Source organism: Panicum virgatum, chromosome 7N, assembly GCF_016808335.1.
Source record: "Panicum virgatum strain AP13 chromosome 7N, P.virgatum_v5, whole genome shotgun sequence".
NCBI lineage: Eukaryota > Viridiplantae > Streptophyta > Magnoliopsida > Poales > Poaceae > Panicum > Panicum virgatum.
The window spans coordinates 34,296,349-34,316,541 of NC_053151.1; the positions used below are offsets into that span (position 1 = coordinate 34,296,349).

Here is a 20,193-nt window from a genome sequence, read left to right on the forward strand (position 1 = left end):
TTCAAAACTGATGGAAGCTAGAGTAGTAGTGGGATCTTTTATATTCGAACTTCAGTCATAACTATTGTAAAGTTTTTGTAAATTATGCAACTTATGTATAGTATATGGATATTTGATCTCGGTTTGTAAAATTAAACGTTCCAGAATCTTGTTGTGAATGTATTTTAAAGTATTGTGTCGTGTTTGTACCATCTGCGCCCGCCTTCGTGTGGGACTTCCGGTGTTGTTTCGATCGGATCGTGGGTTGAGAAAGGATCGCCAAATTAAGCTATTAAGCTAATGCGTCCGATGTGTTCAAATGACGGCCATTACGCTTAATTAGAGTTTTAATTTGGCGGTTCCGTCACAGGGTGGATTGAAATGGTGTCCGAAATTGACTGCTAACTGGAGCGCTGCCTACAAACCATCACTGTGTTTAATTTACTTTTTATGTGTGCATATATTTGAACATGTTCATAGTTATCTGATTTCAATTTTGAATACAGAGATTACTGGTAGTTGAACAAATCATGGAATACCACAGTTTTTCCATCAGTGACAATAGGGTTGTCCGTTCAAATTTAAACACGCGCAATAGATTTGTCTCCCAAAAAAGGAAAAGGGTTTAATAATTTTAAAACCGCTGGTTAGTGCCTCACGAAGCTGTGCGGCGGTCGCTGTTGTTGCGGCACCGCCCAGGATTCTGCCACCTGTCCATCAAATCAATGGCGAGCAGGTCCATCGCGGGAGTTGTGCGCCGTTGCGAGCCGGCTGCTGTCCTGCGGCGGAGCCACACCCCAAAAGCCGAGCGCTCAATTCGATCAAGCTGGTGCTGCGACGGAGCCAATTCAGCAGGATCTTCAAAGCCGCTCCTTTGACGTGGACTAGAAGGAAGCCTCAAGGCCTGCAGACATGGCCTGGCGCCAAGCTGTGCGATGTGTCTCTCGTTTGCAGGGAAACCAGCAAGCTTGAGGTTCTATAGCTTCAGGCACCTTTGATGGCGAAGTCAGTGCCAGGAGCCGATGATGACCTCGATGGTGAAATAGAATGAACTGCAATCTCAGCAGGCAGCAGCCACAGGTGATGGTGAAAGTGGATGCAATCATGGCGACAGTGTCCGGCTCGGCCGTTGGTTTCGATGGCAGATCATGGTTGATGTTCGGCGGCAGAATTCTCCAAGAGGCAAGAGATTTGGAGTTGGACGATCAGATCCTTTTTTCACGGAGGTGTGAACAACCTGTGGAGGCACCGGCTTGATTGAATCGAGCGCTCAGCTTTCCGCCACTGGGATTTTCGATGGAGAGGTTTGCCGCCGACGCGGCAGCGGGGGCTGAAATTGGTCAGCCCGCGTCTGGCTCACGCGAGGTCGGGGGTGACAGATTCCTTCCCTCGGCGGGCGCGCCCCATGTGGCTGTGGGAAATGAGTTGCCTCCGGGACATGGATCTCATGTCCAAATGGAGGGCGACCAATCCCTCGCCCACGCGCGCTGCTGTACCGACATTTCCACTGACATGGTTGGTGCAGTGCCCGAGACCGGCTCACTGGAGGGCGACGGCAGCCGCGGCCCGCTCGAGCTCCCCGTGGGACACGTTGCTTCGTCGTCATCCGCTACCGGACCGGATTACCTGCATCTCAAATCTGCCGAAGGCTTCATCCAGCCGGACACAGGCACGTACGAGGTCGGAAATCCGGGTCCTTCCACCTCTCGCACCGCAGAGGAGGAGATCCCAACGTCCGAATTCTCCATAGACCTTTTATTCAAAAAAAATTCTCCATAAACTTCCTGGAGGAGGTAGCCTTTCTGCGCGAGCTCCGAGAGAACCGCTTTTATTTCGGCGACCTCAAGCTCCTCCACCGCTTGGTGCATCCGCAAAAACCCCCAACATCCCAACAGCGCTACATCACCAAATTCGAGCCAAAGCTGGACGACGGCGATAAGAAGGCAGGCTACTGGAAGGAAAAAGAAGCCAAAGCCATCCGTGATGCGTCGGCCTCGAGAAATATTGTAGGCCTGAAGAGGACGCTGGAATACATGAAGGGCAATAAGAGGACGCACTGGCTCGCCGACGAATACGTTGCGCTCGAGCCGGCGGGTGATGTCTGGCTCCTGGTAAGGACACACCCCCACTAACCACAAGAAAATTACACAGCTATTACATGCAAACCATGCCTGATCTGATTTGCTTGGCTTGCTCGCAGGGGGATATTGCGGTTCGAAGAGTGTACGAAGAGGACAAAGAGACGGCACCACCGTCGAAGTGCTCCAAAACTTGTGCTCACAGCAGCGGGGAGTCGTATATTTGGCAGCACATGACAAGAGTGTTCTTCAAAGGTGAGGCCGGGTCAGCAGCGGCTCCTTCCTTGCTATATGGGATTTGCCACGAGTGCGACAAGGCTCTGAAGTGTCCTCCCAATTTTGGCAATGGGAACCTGAACAAGCATCTTGCACGCGTCCACGACATTCATCCACCCTGCAAATCCCAACGTGTGATGACTGAAGGAAAAGGAGCAGGTACGAGAGCTGTCAGAGTTTGAGTCCAAGCTGTGGAGGGCCTTTAGGCCGGAGTGTGTGTGGGTGTGCTCATGAACTAGTAGCTCGTACTACTCAGGTTTAGTTCGGGACCCCGATAAGCCATGTAATTGGAGTGATCCCCTCCCAAATTTTGTAAATGTTTATTGTTGATTTCGCTCTTCCTCTTTACTCGGGACAAAGCTGCCTTCGGTACATGCTTGCATTTTTTTTTTTTTTTTTTTGCCTTTCTGGACATCTTCGGCGTTCCCGAGCTCCATTCTTGACATCTTCGGCGCTCTGCTTCAGAGGAGCCTCGTAGTGGATCATCCCTCCGCCAGCGATCAATATTTATCGTATTACATTTAAAATTCCATAGATCTCAGTTTGCACGGTGCAAAGCTTGTGCAAAATATGTGCTTGGCGTCTTAAAGTTCTAGGCAGTAAGCACTGACACAGCATCGTTTTGTCTTAGTTCAAAAGGGAACAGCATCATCTCAGTTGAGCGCGCGCACGTAAATGTGCTAGTTACAAACTTGCCGGGCGTATTCGCGGGAGCAAGCCCGCACTTGTGCGACGAGCCTGCTCGCGACGGGCGGAACCCCACCATGGCACACCATGCCGTTGCCTCATTCTGCGTCACGATCGTGAACGCGCAGACCGGTGGGAGGCGCGCGGCCGGGCGCGCTGACACGTGACGTGCTGCTGGGTCCCGGCTGGCCGGACTCCCCGGGGGGGCGGATGCACCAGACGCAGCCACGCACGTCGCCACGGCCGAACGAAACCGTCATTCCCATGCGCCCGCAGTCGTGCAGAACTGCACGCACATGCCGCGGCGCCCAGCCATGCCCAACTCCCCCGCCCGTGAGGCGCCCGAAGCTATCCGCGGGCACCGCCCGCCGCCTTGGCGCCACGCCGCCAGCGCCTGACACGAGGGCACCCGCGCCCCGTCCCGGCGCTCCACGCGTCCCCGGGCCTCCCCTGCTTCTCGGGTGTAAAAGGGCGACGCCACTCGCAGGCTCATGCAAGTCTCACACAGTCGCTGTCGGTCGCCGTGCACATCCACAACAAACTCTACGGCAAAGATGGCCAAGGCTGCTGCTCTCCTGCTGCTGCTGGGCCCCTGCGACGGCAGGGAGCTGAAAGGGAGCGGCGCGGCGTCGGGCGGCGCCGAGGAGAAGGCCACGGGGCTGCCGCCCGTGCTCGGCCCAGGGGTGCAGCTCCCGCCCGTGCCCGGCGTCCCTGGGCTCCCCCCGGCTCGCAAGACCGACAACAAGTCGCCGTGACCACGCGCGCCCTTCATCATGGGCCCTTTCTCCATCTTCAGTTGCTCGTGTCATGCGTGTAGACATGTGTGTACGGGAATGCGCACGGGCGTCGGTCTCGGGACAGACGGAGGTGACGGGCGTCGACGGCGTCTAGTGCCTCGCTGCGGGCGAGGAGGTGACGGGCGTCGGGCGGCGTCTAGGGCCGTCAGGAGGCCGAGGCGGGAACGGCGTCTAGGGCTACGACGTGGAGGCGGGAATCTTCCCGCGCGTGGAGCTTTGGCGGTGTTCTCAAAACCGGCCACCTAACCGGGTTTCGCGGACCCTCCAAAACCGCGGACCGGATCTTCATCCACACGGCGGCATCGCGGAGAAGACTTTGATTCGAAGAAAGAATCTCGACCGTCGGATGAGTCCATGTATCTTTTCCGGTTTTGCCCCTACGGGCCTTTTAGTTTATTTTCAGCTCTAGGGGTAGTTTAGTCTTTTGGGTTGAGAATTGTTGGGGTTAAATACCCCTCACCCCCTCTCCCTCTTCAGCTCTCGCTCTTTTTGCTTTTCCCTTGCGCAAGAACAGAGCCGCCACTCCCTGAGCCTGGCGCCCCTCTCTTCCCTGTCCCTCTCCTCTCTAGGACTAGGGTTTTTAGTCATGGATTCTTGAGGATTTTGTACTGAGATTGTTCGGGAAAGGAGACCCCTCACTCCTTGTGCCCTCCGGGGTTTTGAACTCATCACGTTCTTGTTCATCTTGTGCCTCGGTTGATTGAATTTCGATTTTCTTTTGTCGATTCATGAGCATGAGTTAATGGCTTGATTCTTGATGATTTCGTGACTCTTTGTAGTGATTCAAAACCATCTAGCCTAGTGCTATACCCTCCGGAATCACGAGTCCCCCCGAATCGAAGTTGTTGCTTTTTTGAGAAAACTCCAATCTTGGTCGGAATTTCTTCGATTCCTCCCAAACCATGGAGTGATTCATCGATTCCTTCCGTAGACATATTCACAAGTCCTTTGTGATCGTGACTACGGATTTTGGTGAGATTTGGACTTGATTTGATCCTTCGATCATCGAATTTTTGAGCGAGGCGCGGACTGGAAAATCGTTTCTGGACTCGAACAGAGTTTTTACCTATCACCGGTTAAACCGACGCTCGTGGTCATGTTGCGTCGGTTCAACCGGTGAGTAGGCCGTTCTGTTTTAGGGTTTTGGCGTTTGACTCGTTGCACCGACGTTTTGAAATTGTTGAGCGTTGGTTCAACCGGTGCTTAATGCGACTTGGTCTGCTGGTTCTCTGGACAATTGAACCGACGCAAGGGCTTTGATTTCGTCGGTTTAACCGGTGCGTTGAATTTTAATTTTGTGATTCGTCTGGACAATTGCACCGGCGTTGGTGTTTGATTTTGCCGGATCATCCGGTGTGTAACACCGGTTGAACCGACGCTGTTCAAACACATCCGTCGGATCAACCGGTGCTCACTTTTTCTCTGCTGCCGGCTCTGCTTATCGGCTGAACCGACACTGTATTAATCTGTGCGTCGGATCAACCGGTGAGTTATACCGTGCTGTTCCTTGCGCTGTTTCTTCGCGTATGCTTCCGTGTTACTTCTCGTTTGTTCTTAGGGCTGTTTTGTGTTAGTGTAGCTCATCTATAGCTACTCTACACTTCACCTAGGACTTGAGGGTTGAGTGCGAACTTGGGGTTTTACGCCGAGCTTTCGATTGCGAGAATTTTCAATCGGCTCCCATTCACCCCGTCTGGTCGCCCTTTCGGTCCGTCATCCAGCAACCTCACTGTCCCTGGCGTTGGCGCCGGATGAGGCACGCGGTGACGCAACAGACGTTGCCGGTGTCCATGGCGGTGCTGGCGGCCGCTCGTGGCGCATCCGTGTTCTTGAGCCCGAGATGTGATGTTAGTAGGAATGGTTTCTCTTGTGGGCTTGTGGTGTGCGCGTGCCATCGAGGAGGGCGCCCGCGACATCTCGACGCCACAGGGAGGGCCCGCTCCGAGTTGAGCTCACGTGCCATGGACGCAGCGCTTGATGCTTCATCAGTAGCGTCAGGAGGGCGCACGGCGCGCCACTCCCGGTTCTGGCATGTGGCCGGTCTGATCATCACTACGAGGGGGTGGACGGTATTTCAAATACCGTCCACCCCTTGATCCTGATTCCTCCCCAAATTTGATGGTGCCATACAAGCACTAAAATTCCAATAAAAATCATGAGCACTCACAATCCATCGCCGAAGCATGACACAAAATTTCAGACCCTGATATGATTCATAGAGCGAGAACCAAAAATGAGAAATCGCGACCTAGGGTGGACGGTATTTGAAATACCGTCCACCCCACCTCCAGATTTTCTCGATTTAATTTCTCCCTCCACAGATCGAGGATGATATTGAAATTTGGTAGGTTGTTTAGAAACTCTCTCCTCAATCCGTTTGCATTTTTTCGTCTCGATTTGGATCCGGAAATGCAGGAAGATTCGAGATCAGGGGTGGACGGTATTTGAAATACCGTCCCCCCCCCCCTACGTAGAGGATGCGCTCTGCCGCTTCACATGCCCGGGCGGGAAGGACGCGGCGGCTGCCGTCCGCCATGGCACGGGCGCTTCGCCGCCGGCCAGTCCACCGACCAGACTCGCGTGGCTTTCGTTGGCCCTGAACCTCGCGCGCTGTCGTATTTTGGGGGCCACCATGGTGATTCCCGCGCGCCAGATGAGTCTTTCAATGTGTTGCGGATTCTGATTGCTGAATTGCTGGCAACTTGCAAGTTCAGTCACTGAATGCTACCGCACAGGCAAATGAACCGAACAAGCTTATTCGTTTTTCAGAGCTACTGATGAACAATATAACATGCAATGGATTCTACTACAACTCTGACGCATTAAGATAGGAGAGAGAAGTAACTAATCAAGCAAGAGGTCATCGTCAGGAAAGCCCAGCAGCAGCTTGTGAGGGCAGTGTGGCGAGGCGGCGCCCAGGTGGCCGCGGCAATCTACCATGAGTTGATCCCTCGATTCCAAGGAGCCATGTCCCTTCAGCCTGCTGATACGTGATACCAAATCACAAGGAACTGGTAGATGGCCTGTCCCATGATGTTCCTCCACACGGCGTTGCTGATGAAGTTTCCTTTCCTTCCAGCAGTTCTCTTCATCAGGTTATTGTTTGGAGCTTCTGTGGCCAATGCCAGTGCGCCTAGTGTTTCAATGATCATGTTGACCCAGAGCAATCGCACAGCAGTGAGAGGAGCATTCCCTTCATCAAAGGGCAGAAGCCACGAAGTTCATAGATTTGCAACATTAGTATAGAACACAAGTTTGGATGATCCTGAACATTAGTGGCTCAAGCTCTGTCAGAAATGCGTTGGACAAGAGATATCACTGGACCTCTGTCGATCCAAGCGATGGAGCAGTACTCTTGTGGGATCGACTTGCAGATTTTCCTTTGGCCCCTGACAGCGACGACGAGCTATCTTGGAAGTGGACTGCAAGTGGTGGTTATACTGCCAGCTCTGCATATCTTACATTGCACAATGGAGCAACTCAGCTCAACGGTGCAGATCGCATCTGGAAGACTTGGTGGGCACCCCTACAGGTCAAGTTTTTCCTTTGGCTTGCTGTCAAGCATCGACATTGGACTTCTGATCGACGCCTTCGACATGGGCTGACTGCTGATCCTATTTACCGCCACTGTGACCAGGAGAATGAGTCGTCAGACCACATTATTTTCAGATGCTCATACTCCTTGCAGGTCTGGTGGGTGTTCCTTGCTCCTCTGCCCTTTCAGGACATTACACCACAGCTATGGAGTCGCTGCAAGATTGGTGGGCGCGGCTTCGATCCTTCCTGCCTCCGACCAAAAGAAAGGGTTTCGACACCTTGTTCTCACTGATCGCGTGGGAGCTGTGGAAGGAGAGGAACGCTAGAGTGTTCCGTAACGCTGCTGCTCCTGTGCCACAACTGGTTCAGACCATCAGGCATTTCGGTGAGCAGTGGGTCTTAGCTGGTGCGAAGAAGCTTGGTTGTCTGTACAGCTAGTAATAAATAGCTCTAGCTCCTCCCTGCCTTCCATTCTCATTCTGCCTGTTGTGTAATCAGCTAGCAGTAGTATAGGGAGCACCCACAATCCGTGTGGCGCATTGTGTTTGTAATCCAAACTTTCAAATTCTTCTTCTTAATGCAATGAGTATTTGAGAAAAAAAATATTGGGCAGATATAAAGGGACCGTTCCAGTTTCCTGTCATAGATGGAACTAGGAAGGCCACCCACACATTTGCGCGGCTAGATGTTACCATCTCTAATGTTATATTTTAAATTATTTAATTATTTATATTTGTTATTTGTGCGGCTAGGTGTATGTATATTTAAGGATACACTTTTTTAATCAGCTATTATAAAGTAATTTTTTTGTTGACAAAAATCAAGATCTATTAAAGCTATTTTGAGGATTAATAATTTTATTTTATTTTCATACTCCTTCTAGGTTTGAATTGGATACCATTTTGAGATAGTTCTAAGTTTGTTGTTGTATACATTGATTAAAAAATATTTAGTTTCACTAAAGTGTAAATTTTTTAATAGTACTCAAAGTAGTGTTTTGAGGATCGCGTCAATGGCAAACACATTATTATTCATTTGGAGGTAGTATTATTTTTTACATAAGAATTTTTTTGAGCATTTTTTTAGATTTATGTGTTACAATTAATATTGTAGCGTAATATTTTTATTTATTTAATTTGGATTCTAAGTCAATAATTTGCGGCAACTTCTTGGCGTCTTTTTGGTACTCACCTGCTGGTCTGCTGCTTCTTGTTTACTGTTATCTTGATTGCTCAAGGGGAGAGACAAAAAGGAGAGGTTTACTTTCTCATTCCCAGCTTAATTCGTAGAATCGATAGAGCGTGTGAATCCTATTCACCCCCAACCATTCATTTCTTTGTTGTTGCCCCTAATCCAATAGTAATTCCTCCACACTCCATTCCTCCGTGTCGTCCACTCTGTATCCGCGCTGGCTTATGGCCTTTTCTTTTTCTCATTTTTATTTTCCTTTTTTCTTATTTTTGTTCATCCCCCTTATGGTTTCCAATGGAATATGGACTTAGTGCACCTATTTTGTTCCTCTCTTAGCCTTAAGTACTCATTTAATCAATTCAAATATGCTGCTTCTGATTTGACTAAGACAGTGAGATAAACAATGTGTTTGAATAGAAAAAATCACACAAGATTTTCTCTGCGTGGAAAATAAAGATGCGGGCGTGCCAGTGTATATAGAAATACACAAAAGAAACAAAAGACAGGAAACACAAGTTTTATTCATATTTTAAAAATGCAAATACAGATTTCCCTTATACAAGTGCGCGCTCCATAGACTGCCGCCGTTGAGCAGATCTGACTTGGGCGATGTGGTCTTCTGGTTCCCGGAGCCTCGAAAAGCTCCCGGTTAATTACCTCTGCAAGTCTAGCTTGCCAGAGTACCTCCGATTAAGCTGTTGTGGTCGTCATCTTCAGTCTTCGCTTCACGTTCTTCATGCATGATGATGGTGGTAGTGTAGACGTGGGCGTTGGCGTCGTCCATGGCCTCGTCGGTGTCCATGAGCCGGTGTAGTGCAGCTGAAACATCAGCGGCACCCGCCCGTGTCGTCCGGCCTTGTCAGTCTCGAACGGCGTTGTAGTCGTAGTAGAGGTGAGTAGTCGGTGCATGGTCTGAGCTGGCCCTGAGTCGATGTCGCGGCAGCCTGTCGTGGTCGAAGTGGTTCCGGGGGGAAAGTCCTGTCTGCAGAAGTAGTCGAAGGTCATCTTTACGTGGATGCACCTTGTTCCTTTTAGCTTGCTTCTTTTGTGGTGCACGTAATCGTGCATGGCACTATGACTAACTAGCTCGCTAGCGTGTGCACTTGCATCTCTTGTGATTTCTAAACTTGTACAGAAACTGGATCTTGGGTTGACGTGCTGCAAGGCCAGTGGCATTCTTGAACAGATGCATCTCGGTGGCATGGGCTGTTCAGAGACAACGAACTCCAATGACCGGCTGCAAATGACCGGCTGCATGGCGGCGAGTGGGACGGCGGCGAGGGTGATGATCCCGGCGGCCGGCGACGTGGCGGGCTGTTCATGGACAAGCTCCGACGGCGAACTGCACAACGGCGAGCTGGACGACATCGAGCCGCGGCGGCGATGCGGCGACGATCCCGGCGGCCGGCGACGTGGCGGGCTGCTCACCGCAAGGGGCGACCATCTCCTACATGGCGACCACGAGATGCCCATGACGTGCAGAACTCCTCCAAGCATGCGTGCTGAAAGAAAGCATGCAAAGAAACAAGAACAAAACAAATAAGATAGTTCGATCTCAACTTGAGTTACCAGCGAGAAGGATAGGAGCCATGGGGTCGACGCCGAGGTGCTCGACGGCGACGACGTCAGTTGCGTGGCACCGTGAAGCCGAGGCCGGAACTCCGCCGCAAGCCGCGGGCTCGCTCGCCGGCGTCGTGTGCGTGATGGAGATGGCCGTGCGGCAGTCGTATTCGTTGATCATGAACTCCAACCGGCGGACGGCTTGGTGCAGACGACAAGGAAGACGAAGACAATGGCGAGGTCGTCGCCGGCGTGGTGCAGACTAAGATGAAGACGATGGCGAGGTCGTCGCCGGCGTGGTGCAGACCCGTGGGCAGACGACGATGAAGACGATGGCGAGGTCGTCGCCGGCGTGGTGCAGACCCGTGGGCTCGACGAGGAAGACGGAGGCGCAAGCGAGGTTGCCATGAGGGGTGCTGCTGTTCCGCCAGCGGCCGGGCCAAGGCGAGGCGGTGGACGTCGATGACGAGCAGGAGGCGCCACGCCGCTGCCTTGTTCCCCATCTCGACGGTGCCGGAGGTGAAGACTGCCAGACGGCCAGAGCGAGTATGGACGAGTATGGACGTCAAGGATGAAGACGTCTCCTGGCTTCTCCATGCATAATATTCTCCATGCATATATTAGCCTGGCCGTGGTGATGGTGTTGGAGACGCCGTCTGCTCGGGCATGGGCTCCTTGATAGACGCGGCTCGGACAGCGAGCCTCGATGATGACGAGGACGAGGGCGGCACCTTGATAGACGCGGCTCGGACAGCGAGCCTCGATGATGACGAGGACGAGGGCTGCCGCCGGCATGGTGGTGCGGACTTGGACGAGGATGATCAGCACATGAAGGTGCAGGCGTGATCTCTTCAGCTCTCCCCCTGACTCTACTCTTCTTGCGTCCTCTTGTAGATGGATTCGTGATCGATAAAGTAGATGGATTTGATCCACGACAATCTCATCTACGTGTTCACCGAGCCGAGGTAGACGTGGATGACAAGCGGCAAGGCGGCGCTGCTCCACTCAGCTGCCGAGCCGTCGACGATGAGCAGATCGATGGGGTCCTAATGGTCGGACTCCCGCTCCTCCGTGAGAACTTCGTCTCGGGCACCGGTGGCGGCTTGGACGACGATGGATGCGGAGAGGATGAGCACGTCTCTCCTGGCTCGTCCGTGCTCCGGCCCAGGTGAAAAAGGGAGATCACCTAAACAACAATAAGAATCTCACCCTGAAAGTTGCCAGGATGGAGATGGGCTGGGGGCGCCTCGCCCCTGGCTCTTTCAGCCCCTGCCCGCCGGCTGCTCCGATCGAAAAAAAAAGGGAGCCCCCCAGGGGACGGAGGGGTGATGGCCTTTTATAGGCACCTGCTAGGGCAGAAGAGGGCTGCGCCGTAGTCAATTTGAACAGAATATCCCTATTTGCTTGCTAGTCAATCTCTATCTCGGTGACCAGATAAACATACACGACGCTCTCTGAGATATGGGCCCAAGCTAAGGCCTCCTAATCCATTTAGCTCCGGGAATACTTGGATCAATACATATTCGCCGAGGTGGTTGCGTTCTGGCTGACTTCCCATGCCAAGGGCCTCTAGAATCTTCCCATGTTTCTAGAACCTTCTTGGATATACTGGCCGTCTCGCGGGCCGGCCGTATATCAACACGTCACGTATTGCATCTAGATACGTATACACTGGCAGCTCCATAGAGACGTGCATGCATGTACTAGTTGCATGGCCGATATTCACCACGTACAAGTCCATGCAACTAGATGAACTTGTTTTCTCTCTTCTGCTTGCTTTTCTTCTCTTATTGGTTTGAAACACATGACATGACCCATATTAATGTATATAACTCATATGATCATGTTTGAAGATTTGCACAAAATCTCGTCAAACACAATGCACATAAGGTTGTTTCTGTTTTTTTCAGGGCCATTTATTAGTTTCAACATGACTTTTGACTGAAATATTAGTAAATAAACACATATTAACTTTGCGTGTACATGTTTCGATTGTATGTTAAAAATAATATTATAATTATTCAACTAAAATGACAGTATTTCTCAGTAAACTGTGAGGCTACAACTTTTCTACTTTTTCCAGTGTGCAAATATTTTTTTTAAGCTTGTCCGGATTTTTTATTAATATTTATGCCTGTAGAAAGAATGAATTAAAAATTATGATAGAAATTTTTAAGAATCTCCTAGCTTAACCAATGCTAGATTTTAGAGTCTCATTACTATATTACATATTGGATTAGTTTCTTTATAATGGCATGGTGGGCTATATTTAGTCAGACACAGTGGTATTTTGGGTCAATTTTTATCATAATGATAGTGGTTGGATTAATTTCTTTATAATGGCGTGGTGGGCTATATTTAGTCAAACACAGGGGTATTTGGGGCCAATTTTTATCATAATGGCAGTGGTGGGTAATTTTAATTTCTTTTATTTTCTCCGATTAATGTGGGAATTTCTAGGCCTTGAGAGCGAATGTGGAGGCTCCGTTTGTTGGCCAAATAATAAGATAATAGATTGCATTGCAGCATAAAATTCTATTTTTATTTTGTAAAAGAGAAATAAATTTCCATAAAGTACCTTTCAAGCAAGCCGATGAGAAGTTTACAATGGGAGCAACCACATTGACTATCAGCTGAACTGCACAAACTTTGAATATTGCTGTACACTGATCGAACCAATTCAGCAACATTGACTGTAGTGGAGAAGTTGTCATCAAGAATGATAACATCCACCCATTTCAAGCCCAATATTAACTTTATGAAGTGCAGGTGCATCATTTGTGCTAGCACCAGTCACCTCGAGACCATGGAGGTGATCTACTCTGCGTGTGATCTAGCTCGGTGATGACGGCGAGGTGAATAGACTGAATGAGGAACAGGAGCTTGCACCTGCGAGGTTCAGAAAAAGGTACAGCAGAGAAAGACTGAAACAGAAGGAATGAACACCATGGTTTTGTAATTGTTTCTCTGCTATGGGATCGAGCCTGGATCTGAAACCTGGTGCGGTGATTTTCCAACGAATCACTGGCCTCTATGAATTTTCTCAGATTTTTTAGATCTCGGTTTGGTTGCTAATCAACTGAAATACAAGGACACGGGGGTGGACGGTATTTGAAATACTGTCCACCCCGCCTCCAGATTTTCTCGATTTAATTTCTCCCTCCACAGATCGAGGATGAGACTGAAATTTTGTAGGTTGTTTCGAAATTTCCTCCTCAGTCCGTGATAATATTTTCAGAATTTTTTGTTGCGATTTGGATCCGCAAATGGAGGGAGATTGGAGACCGGGGGTGGACGGTATTTGAAATACCGTCCACCCCCCGTCCCCAGTCCATCACCGCCCGTGGACGGCGTCTTCCCCGCGCTACCATTTCTCCTTGTCTCGCTGCCTCCGGGGCCCGTCCGTGTTGCCTTTTACCACCTTGGTGCTTCGCGCCGTGCCCAGATGTGGAGCTCGCATTGGCCGGCGAATCGACGTGCCGGTGATCGTTGATGGCGCCTCCAGCATGGGCGGCCCGTGGCCCCATGCCACGCGCACCAGGAAAGAGGTGGCCGGCGCCCTGGTTCATGTCACCGTCACACCGGGCGCGGGCGGAGGATGGCTCCGACAAGGGCGCCGAGGCTTGAGTGACGAGGGGGGGGGGGGAGGAGAGAAGATCTGTTTAAGCTGACCACTGAGCCGAATGATTATTAGGCAGCAAGCGCTGGTGGAACGATGACTGCCCGACCGGTCACCACAGAGCGGGAGGAGACGGCACGCCGAGACTTGCATCAATGGTGGCTCATGGCGGCGTACGGGGTGCGTTCGGGGTTGTATGTAGAGAGTCCAGCAACCTCGCCGCCGCTGGCGCCGGCCGGATGAGGCAGGCAGGTGGCGTGCCAGATGTTGCCGGTGTCCATGGCGGCGTCGACAGCTGCTCGTGGTGCAGCTGAAATGGTGCTTCAGTAGCGTCAGGCGCAATCGACGTCGATCATCGGCCGACGGTTGCGCAGGACGGAGCAGATTGATGAACTGCGCATACGCCGCCCGCGGCCGCGCGGCACGGACCTACAGTACCAGGGAACAGGAAGCCTGTGGACCGGCGACCGATCCCGGCTGACGCGTGCCGCCCCCAGCACGAGCATGCGCCATGAGAAAGCTACGATGACCACCTGAAGCTGGCGGCGGGTAGAGCCGCGGAGGGGCACGGCGCGCCAGTGCTTGGCACTCCCATGCGGCTGTGCTGGCCAATGGTGGGTCTGGTCAGTGCAACGAGGAAAGAGGGGTGGACGGTATTTGAAATACCGTCCACCCCTTGATCCCGATTCTTCCCCAAATTTGAGGGTGCCAGACACACACTAAAATTTCAATAAAAATCATGAGCACTCAGAATCCATCACCGAAGCATGACACAAAATTTCAGACCCTCGTAGGATGCATAGAGCGAGAACCAAAAATGAGAAATCGTGACCTAGGGTGGACGGTAGTTCAAATACCGTCCACCCTAAGAATCCAATTCGCGCCCATTTAGCAGACCTACGGGCGCGTAGAAATCTGGTGAAAATTCATGGGTATCGGGATTGAATCTCGTTCGAGGGCATTTTGTTGATAGGATGCCCGCGCACCTCAATAGATGTGTGTTTGTTTTGTTCTGGCTGCTTCCTTTCATGATGCGCCATGGCAAGCTGACGGCAGGATGCAGAAGAATTGACGAATCGTGTATATCTATATATTAAGTAGCCAGAAACGCATCAGCACCGCTCACGGGTGAGCCATCCAAAGGCCAAATTTTACTCATTTCAGAATGAAATGGGCTTCTTCAGAATGGTTAGTGAAACCAATTCTGATTCCTCAAGTATGCACAGAACAGGAGACTGCGTTCCCCAAACGAACAGGTATAGCAAAAGCTAAAGGCGAAACAAGCGTTCCCCAAATTTTCTGGACATTATCTGCAGAAGAACTTTCAACCTGAAGATTTGCACCTCCATTTATTATTTGTGCCAATTAGAACATCAGCAGTGAAATTGGTACTGCATCTACCACTCTGCATGCAGCTGCAGAGGCCAGAGGCTAGTCAGTCCATGGACAGTTCCTGCTCTGTACTCTTGATACTGATTTGCAGATGGTCAGCTACTCAGCTGAAAGGAAACGAAAACAGAAGCATGTGGTAGTGGTAACTGTATTTCTAACAAGCTTGGCAATTCAACCATTTAAGGATTATTCTTGATATTAGCGATATGTCCTAGTCAACCTTAATAACTTAACTATACCATCTGTTCAGGCAGGAAAGCAACAAGAACGTGGACCTTACCTTAAGCTTGCAGCAAGCAGCATTCAGGATTCAGAGCAAGTGAGAAAAAGGTATGGCGAAGAAAGGCTGAAACAGAAGAAACACCGCCATGGTTTTATAATTGTTCGCCTGCTATGGGATCGATTTCTGGGTCTGAAACCCGGTGCGGTGATTCTCCATTGAATTCCCAGCCTCCATGAATTTTTTCAGGTGTCTTGAATCTCGGTTTGGATGCTAATGAACTGACATACAAGGACACGGGGTGGACGGTATTTCAAATACCGTCCACCCCACCTCCAGATTTTTCTCATTTAATTTCTCCCTCCACAGGTCAAGGATGACGCTGAAATTTGGTGGGTTGTTTCGAAATTTCTTCCTCAGTCCGTATGAATTTTTTCAGAATTTTCAGTCGTGATTTGGATCCGGAAATTCAGAAAGATTCGAGACCAGGGGTGGACGGTATTTGAAATACCGTCCACCCTCCGTCCCCATTCCCCAACCAATCACCGTCCGGGAAACGGCGTCTTCCTGGCGCTGCCGTTTGTCCTTGTCTCGCAACCTCTAGGGCCCACCCCTGTTGCTTAGCTCGGTGCTTCGCGCTGTGCCCAGTTGTGGAGCTCGCATTGGCCGGCGATCGTCGATGGCGCCTCCGCCATGGGCGGCCCATGGCCCCGTGCCGCGCTTACCAGCAAAAAGAAGGCCGGCGCACTGGTTCATGTCGCCGTCATACCGGGCTGGCGGAGGACGGCTCCGGCGGGGGCGCCGAGGCTTGAGCGACATGGGGGCTGGTGGTGGGAAGATCTGTCTAAGCTGACCATTGAGCCGAATGATTAGGCAGAAGGTGCCGGCAGAACGACGACGGGCCGAGCGGTCACCGCAGAGCAGGAGGAGACGGAACGCCAAGACTCGCAGCAACCTCGCCGTTCGGGGTAGGGTGCGCGTTCGGGGTTGTATGTAGAGAGTCTAGCAACCTCGCCGCCCCTGGCGCCGGATGAGGCAGGCGGCGGTAGCGTGCCGGACGTTGCCGGTGTCCATGGCGGCGCCGACAGGCCGCTCGTGGAGCATCTGATGTCTTGAGCCCGAGATGTGATGGTAGTAAGAATGGTGCCTCTTGTGGGCTCCTTGTGGTGTGTTCGTGCCATCGAGGGCGCCCGCGACATCTGGACGCCACGGGAAGGGCACGCTCCGAGTTGAGGTCACGCGCCATGGACGTGGTGCTTACCTTCAGTAGCGTCAGGTGCAATCGACGTCGATCCCGCGGCCGCGCTGCACGGTCCAGACCAGGAAGCTAGAAGACCGGCGGAGGGGCACGGCGCACCAGTGCTTGGCACTCCCTGTTCTGGCCTGTGGTGGGCCTGATCAGCGCAGGGAGGAAAGAGGTACCGTCCACCCCTTGATCCCGATTCCTCTCCAAATTTGACGGTGCAAGACACGCACTAAAATTCCAATAAAAATCACGAGTACTCACCATCCATTACCGTAGCATGGCACAAATTTTCGCATAGGGGGGAAATTAATAAGGATAGGTTTCTGCCCTGGGTGGTCGTTAAGTCCGATTGGACCCCACTTGCCAGGGGCATGGACTCGTAAAAATTTCAAGGAAATTCGTGGAGGTAGAGAATGGTCCTCGTCAGCATTCTACAAAAGTTCAGGTTCTATTATGATGTGTGGACGGAGAAATCGAAAGGACGAGTATGAGAGGGAGGCGGGGCGAGAAATTGGGACGGATAAGTCACTCTGCTTGCAGGTACAGAGCATCCATCGTCCGCGTTAACGGAATATATAATGTAGCTGGCAAATTGTCAGAGTTTTTTTTTTGAGCAAATTGTCAGAGTTGTGTATTCCGTTTGTGCTTGCACAGCATGTACATCAGACTGGATTTGCAAAAAAATCATACAGCACAGGCAACATAAACATATACCAATAGTCTCAATACCACCGAACCAATAGATATGTAGATATGTAGCAGAACTAAGCGTGACAAATTTCATGATACAGATGCCGCCCACAAGTTTTTAGTATGTAATTCACATTACTTCTTTTTACGACTGTTCCTGCTCATTGATGGCATACTTTGAGTGTCCCTTCGCCTGTTTGATCTCCGCATTTTGACCTTGGAAGTTCGTTTTAAGTTAGGTCATCCTCGTCCAAGGAGTCCTCGCCATCATCAGCTGCTTTCTTAATGGCCTGCAGATCACCTGTTGGTAGCTTCCTTGCGAGCCTAATCACCTACATTGATGTACAGAAACCAAATGTCACCATGGATCCTGAACAAAGACAAGTACTAGTAAAAATAAATAATGACGGAAGGAAATATTACATCAGATAGAATGCAAAATGTTCCAGACTCTAGAATATCAAGTAGTCGATGATCACTTGGTAAGACAAGTGCTAAACGGGATACAGTTAGTTGTTTTCTTGTAAATATTTTTTCTATCGTCTTAATTAAGCGGCAGAAGCTCCTGCCTTTTGTTCAAAAAAAAAACTCTATGAACGGTAGAGGCACCATGCATATCACTGCTGAATCAGTGAACACCAGGAATGCAAGATACACCATTTGCGTTTTGTGCCTGCTCGTACTAACAGTAATTTCCTTGTATCCTTGTCCTTGTTCACCATTTTACAGACATGCAACAGATGAGGACAACTTCTGGTATAACCATTTAAACACCATAGAATTGCCGGTACAATACAGGGATGCATGGTCTTTTATAGAGAATAATGAAAACAATTACGACATGGTCAAGGTGATTGAAGGCACTCGATTGACCAATACGTTTGATTTCTTCAGCATCACCTTCCTCATAAGCGGATAACAGTTTCGTTGCACATCGGTTCTGATCGCTATTGAGGAAGGCTTGAACCCTGCAATATGGAAGAAAAAGGAAAAATAATGTAAACATTTCTCTTACACTTCACGATTTGATGGAAAAACCAAACATGGCAGATGGCAGTATGGCACAAATATTATTATACGAAATTTCGCCAGTGATAGTAACTGCAACAAATGTACAAAGCTTACTCTGAGCAGTCATTGTAGCATTTCTGAGCTTGCTGAAAATCATGCGCGTAAAGGTAGATGATGATCGCACTCAGATAAGCCTGAATACAAGAAACAACTTTTGAATCAGACAAATTATATGTTCAAGATATCATACTCCATACACGAATTAGCAAGTTTTGTGTTAAAGATGTGATCACAGACAAACTTGCATGATATAAATATCATGTCCTATTTTTCAATATTCACAGTTCAATAATAAGCATGCAGTCTCTGGATAATTAAGTACAGACTACGGACATTATAGTTTAAAAAGAAAACAAGATTACCTTGCATTGGCTGTTCATGGCATTGCACTTATCGGCAGCAGAACCGAGTCTTAGAAAGAAAGCAGCGGCATCTGAATACCTGTCACAGGACCAAAGATGGATAAATGTAAGATGATTATGTTAAAGATTACTTGCAATGCTAAAAATTATGCGAATGCAATTCTACCAGTTATATTTACTGAGTTGGTTTGAGAAAGTGTGTAAGCAGCTACACCCTACCTTCATTATGTGGGATAGTAAATATCAAACTCAAGTATCTTACTAAAATTCCTAGGTGATAAATTTATAATACAATTCATGGTGTCAATCCTTTAATGTAGGTTCAAAACATTTTCTGCTTGTCTTTCTTTGTCTACTAAAAAGCTCACTTCACATGCAAGAAGAATGAAGTCAAATTCCAAAGGAAATCATGATTGAGATGCCATATAGATATAGCAAACAGTGTGAAATTACAATAATCAGGCATCAAGGTGGTCTTACTTCTCCATCTTAATGTACAACTCTGCAGCAGCACGATACAAGTCAAAAGCCATCTGTTCCTTCCCATCGTCTTCTAGAATTGTGCAAGCCTCATCATACATTTTAATAGCTTCTTCAGGAGATTTCTCCTCCAAGGCACTGATTTCATAACATTATGTTCAGCACATAAGCTTCCATGTTGTTCATAATTATAAGACTATTATTTAAATTTACCTGGCACCCTTTGCTAGAGCATCCGATGCAGGTTGGGCCCTTCCACATTCGCGGCATAATTCTGAAGCTCTACGATAGAAATCAGATACTTCATTCCAGCGTCCAAGCTCCTTCGCTAAAGCAGCAGCAGATTCCATATGCTTAGAGGCATCCCATGGTCTATAAAACTAGTTAAGGGCACACTAGGTGATTGTCCAATGATGTGAATAAAAGAAAGAAAACTGCAGACATATTTCCAAAGGATACGAGGAGATCATTTCTTGTCCTTTCGAGGCCTTCTCAAATGCATCTCTTGCTTTCTCATTGTCCTTTCTGAACCTATATGCAACCGCTTTTAGAGTCTCATTACTATATTACATATTGGATTAGTTTCTTTATAATGGCATGGTGGGCTATATTTAGTCAGACACAGTGGTATTTTTGGTCAATTTTTATCATAATGATAGTGGTTGGATTAATTTCTTTATAATGGCGTGGTGGGCTATATTTAGTCAAACACAGGGGTATTTTGGGCCAATTTTTATCATAATGGCAGTGGTGGGTAATTTTAATTTCTTTTATTTTCTCCGATTAATGTGGGAATTTCTAGGCCTTGAGAGCGAATGTAGAGGCTCCGTTTGTTGGCCAAATAATAAGATAATAGATTGCATTGCAGCATAAAATTCTATTTTTATTTTGTAAAAGAGAAATAAATTTCCATAAAGTACCTTTCAAGCAAGCCGATGAGAAGTTTACAATGGGAGCAACCACATTGACTATCAGCTGAACTGCACAAACTTTTGAATATTGCTGTAC

The 20,193-nt window shown here is 49.4% G+C and overlaps 2 protein-coding genes across 2 annotated transcripts; one reads left to right on the forward strand and one right to left on the reverse strand.

The window, feature by feature from the left end:
• Positions 1–1,270: 1,270 nt before the first annotated feature.
• Positions 1,271–2,705, forward strand: LOC120680578. Its single transcript, XM_039962083.1, has 2 exons — positions 1,271–2,090; positions 2,180–2,705. Exons 1-2 carry the CDS (start codon positions 2,013–2,015, stop codon positions 2,513–2,515), a joined length of 414 nt encoding a protein of 137 aa, XP_039818017.1. The 5' UTR covers positions 1,271–2,012; the 3' UTR covers positions 2,516–2,705.
• Positions 2,706–17,281: 14,576 nt separating this feature from the next.
• Positions 17,282–19,731, reverse strand: LOC120682744 (gamma-soluble NSF attachment protein-like). Its single transcript, XM_039964744.1, has 7 exons — positions 19,645–19,731; positions 19,399–19,557; positions 19,186–19,323; positions 18,706–18,784; positions 18,398–18,477; positions 18,111–18,240; positions 17,282–17,604 (listed from the first exon to the last, which is right to left on the reverse strand). The coding sequence occupies exons 1-7, from the start codon at positions 19,653–19,655 to the stop codon at positions 17,503–17,505; spliced, it is 699 nt and encodes a 232-aa protein (XP_039820678.1). The 5' UTR covers positions 19,656–19,731; the 3' UTR covers positions 17,282–17,502.
• Between the last annotated feature and the right edge of the window lie 462 nt (positions 19,732–20,193).

Bases quoted from the DNA above. Each gene is read 5' to 3' on its own strand.
- LOC120680578 (XM_039962083.1), top strand. From the start codon at position 2,013: ATGAAGGGCAATAAGAGGACGCACTGGCTCGCCGACGAATACGTTGCG. The intron at 2,091-2,179 runs GTAAGGACACAC...GCTTGCTCGCAG, and splicing joins CGGGTGATGTCTGGCTCCTG to GGGGATATTGCGGTTCGAAG.
- LOC120682744 (XM_039964744.1), bottom strand. The intron at 19,324-19,398 runs GTAAATTTAAAT...TTATGAAATCAG, and splicing joins GCTCTAGCAAAGGGTGCCAG to TGCCTTGGAGGAGAAATCTC. The intron at 18,241-18,397 runs GTAAGCTTTGTA...TCCATATTGCAG, and splicing joins TGCTACAATGACTGCTCAGA to GGTTCAAGCCTTCCTCAATA.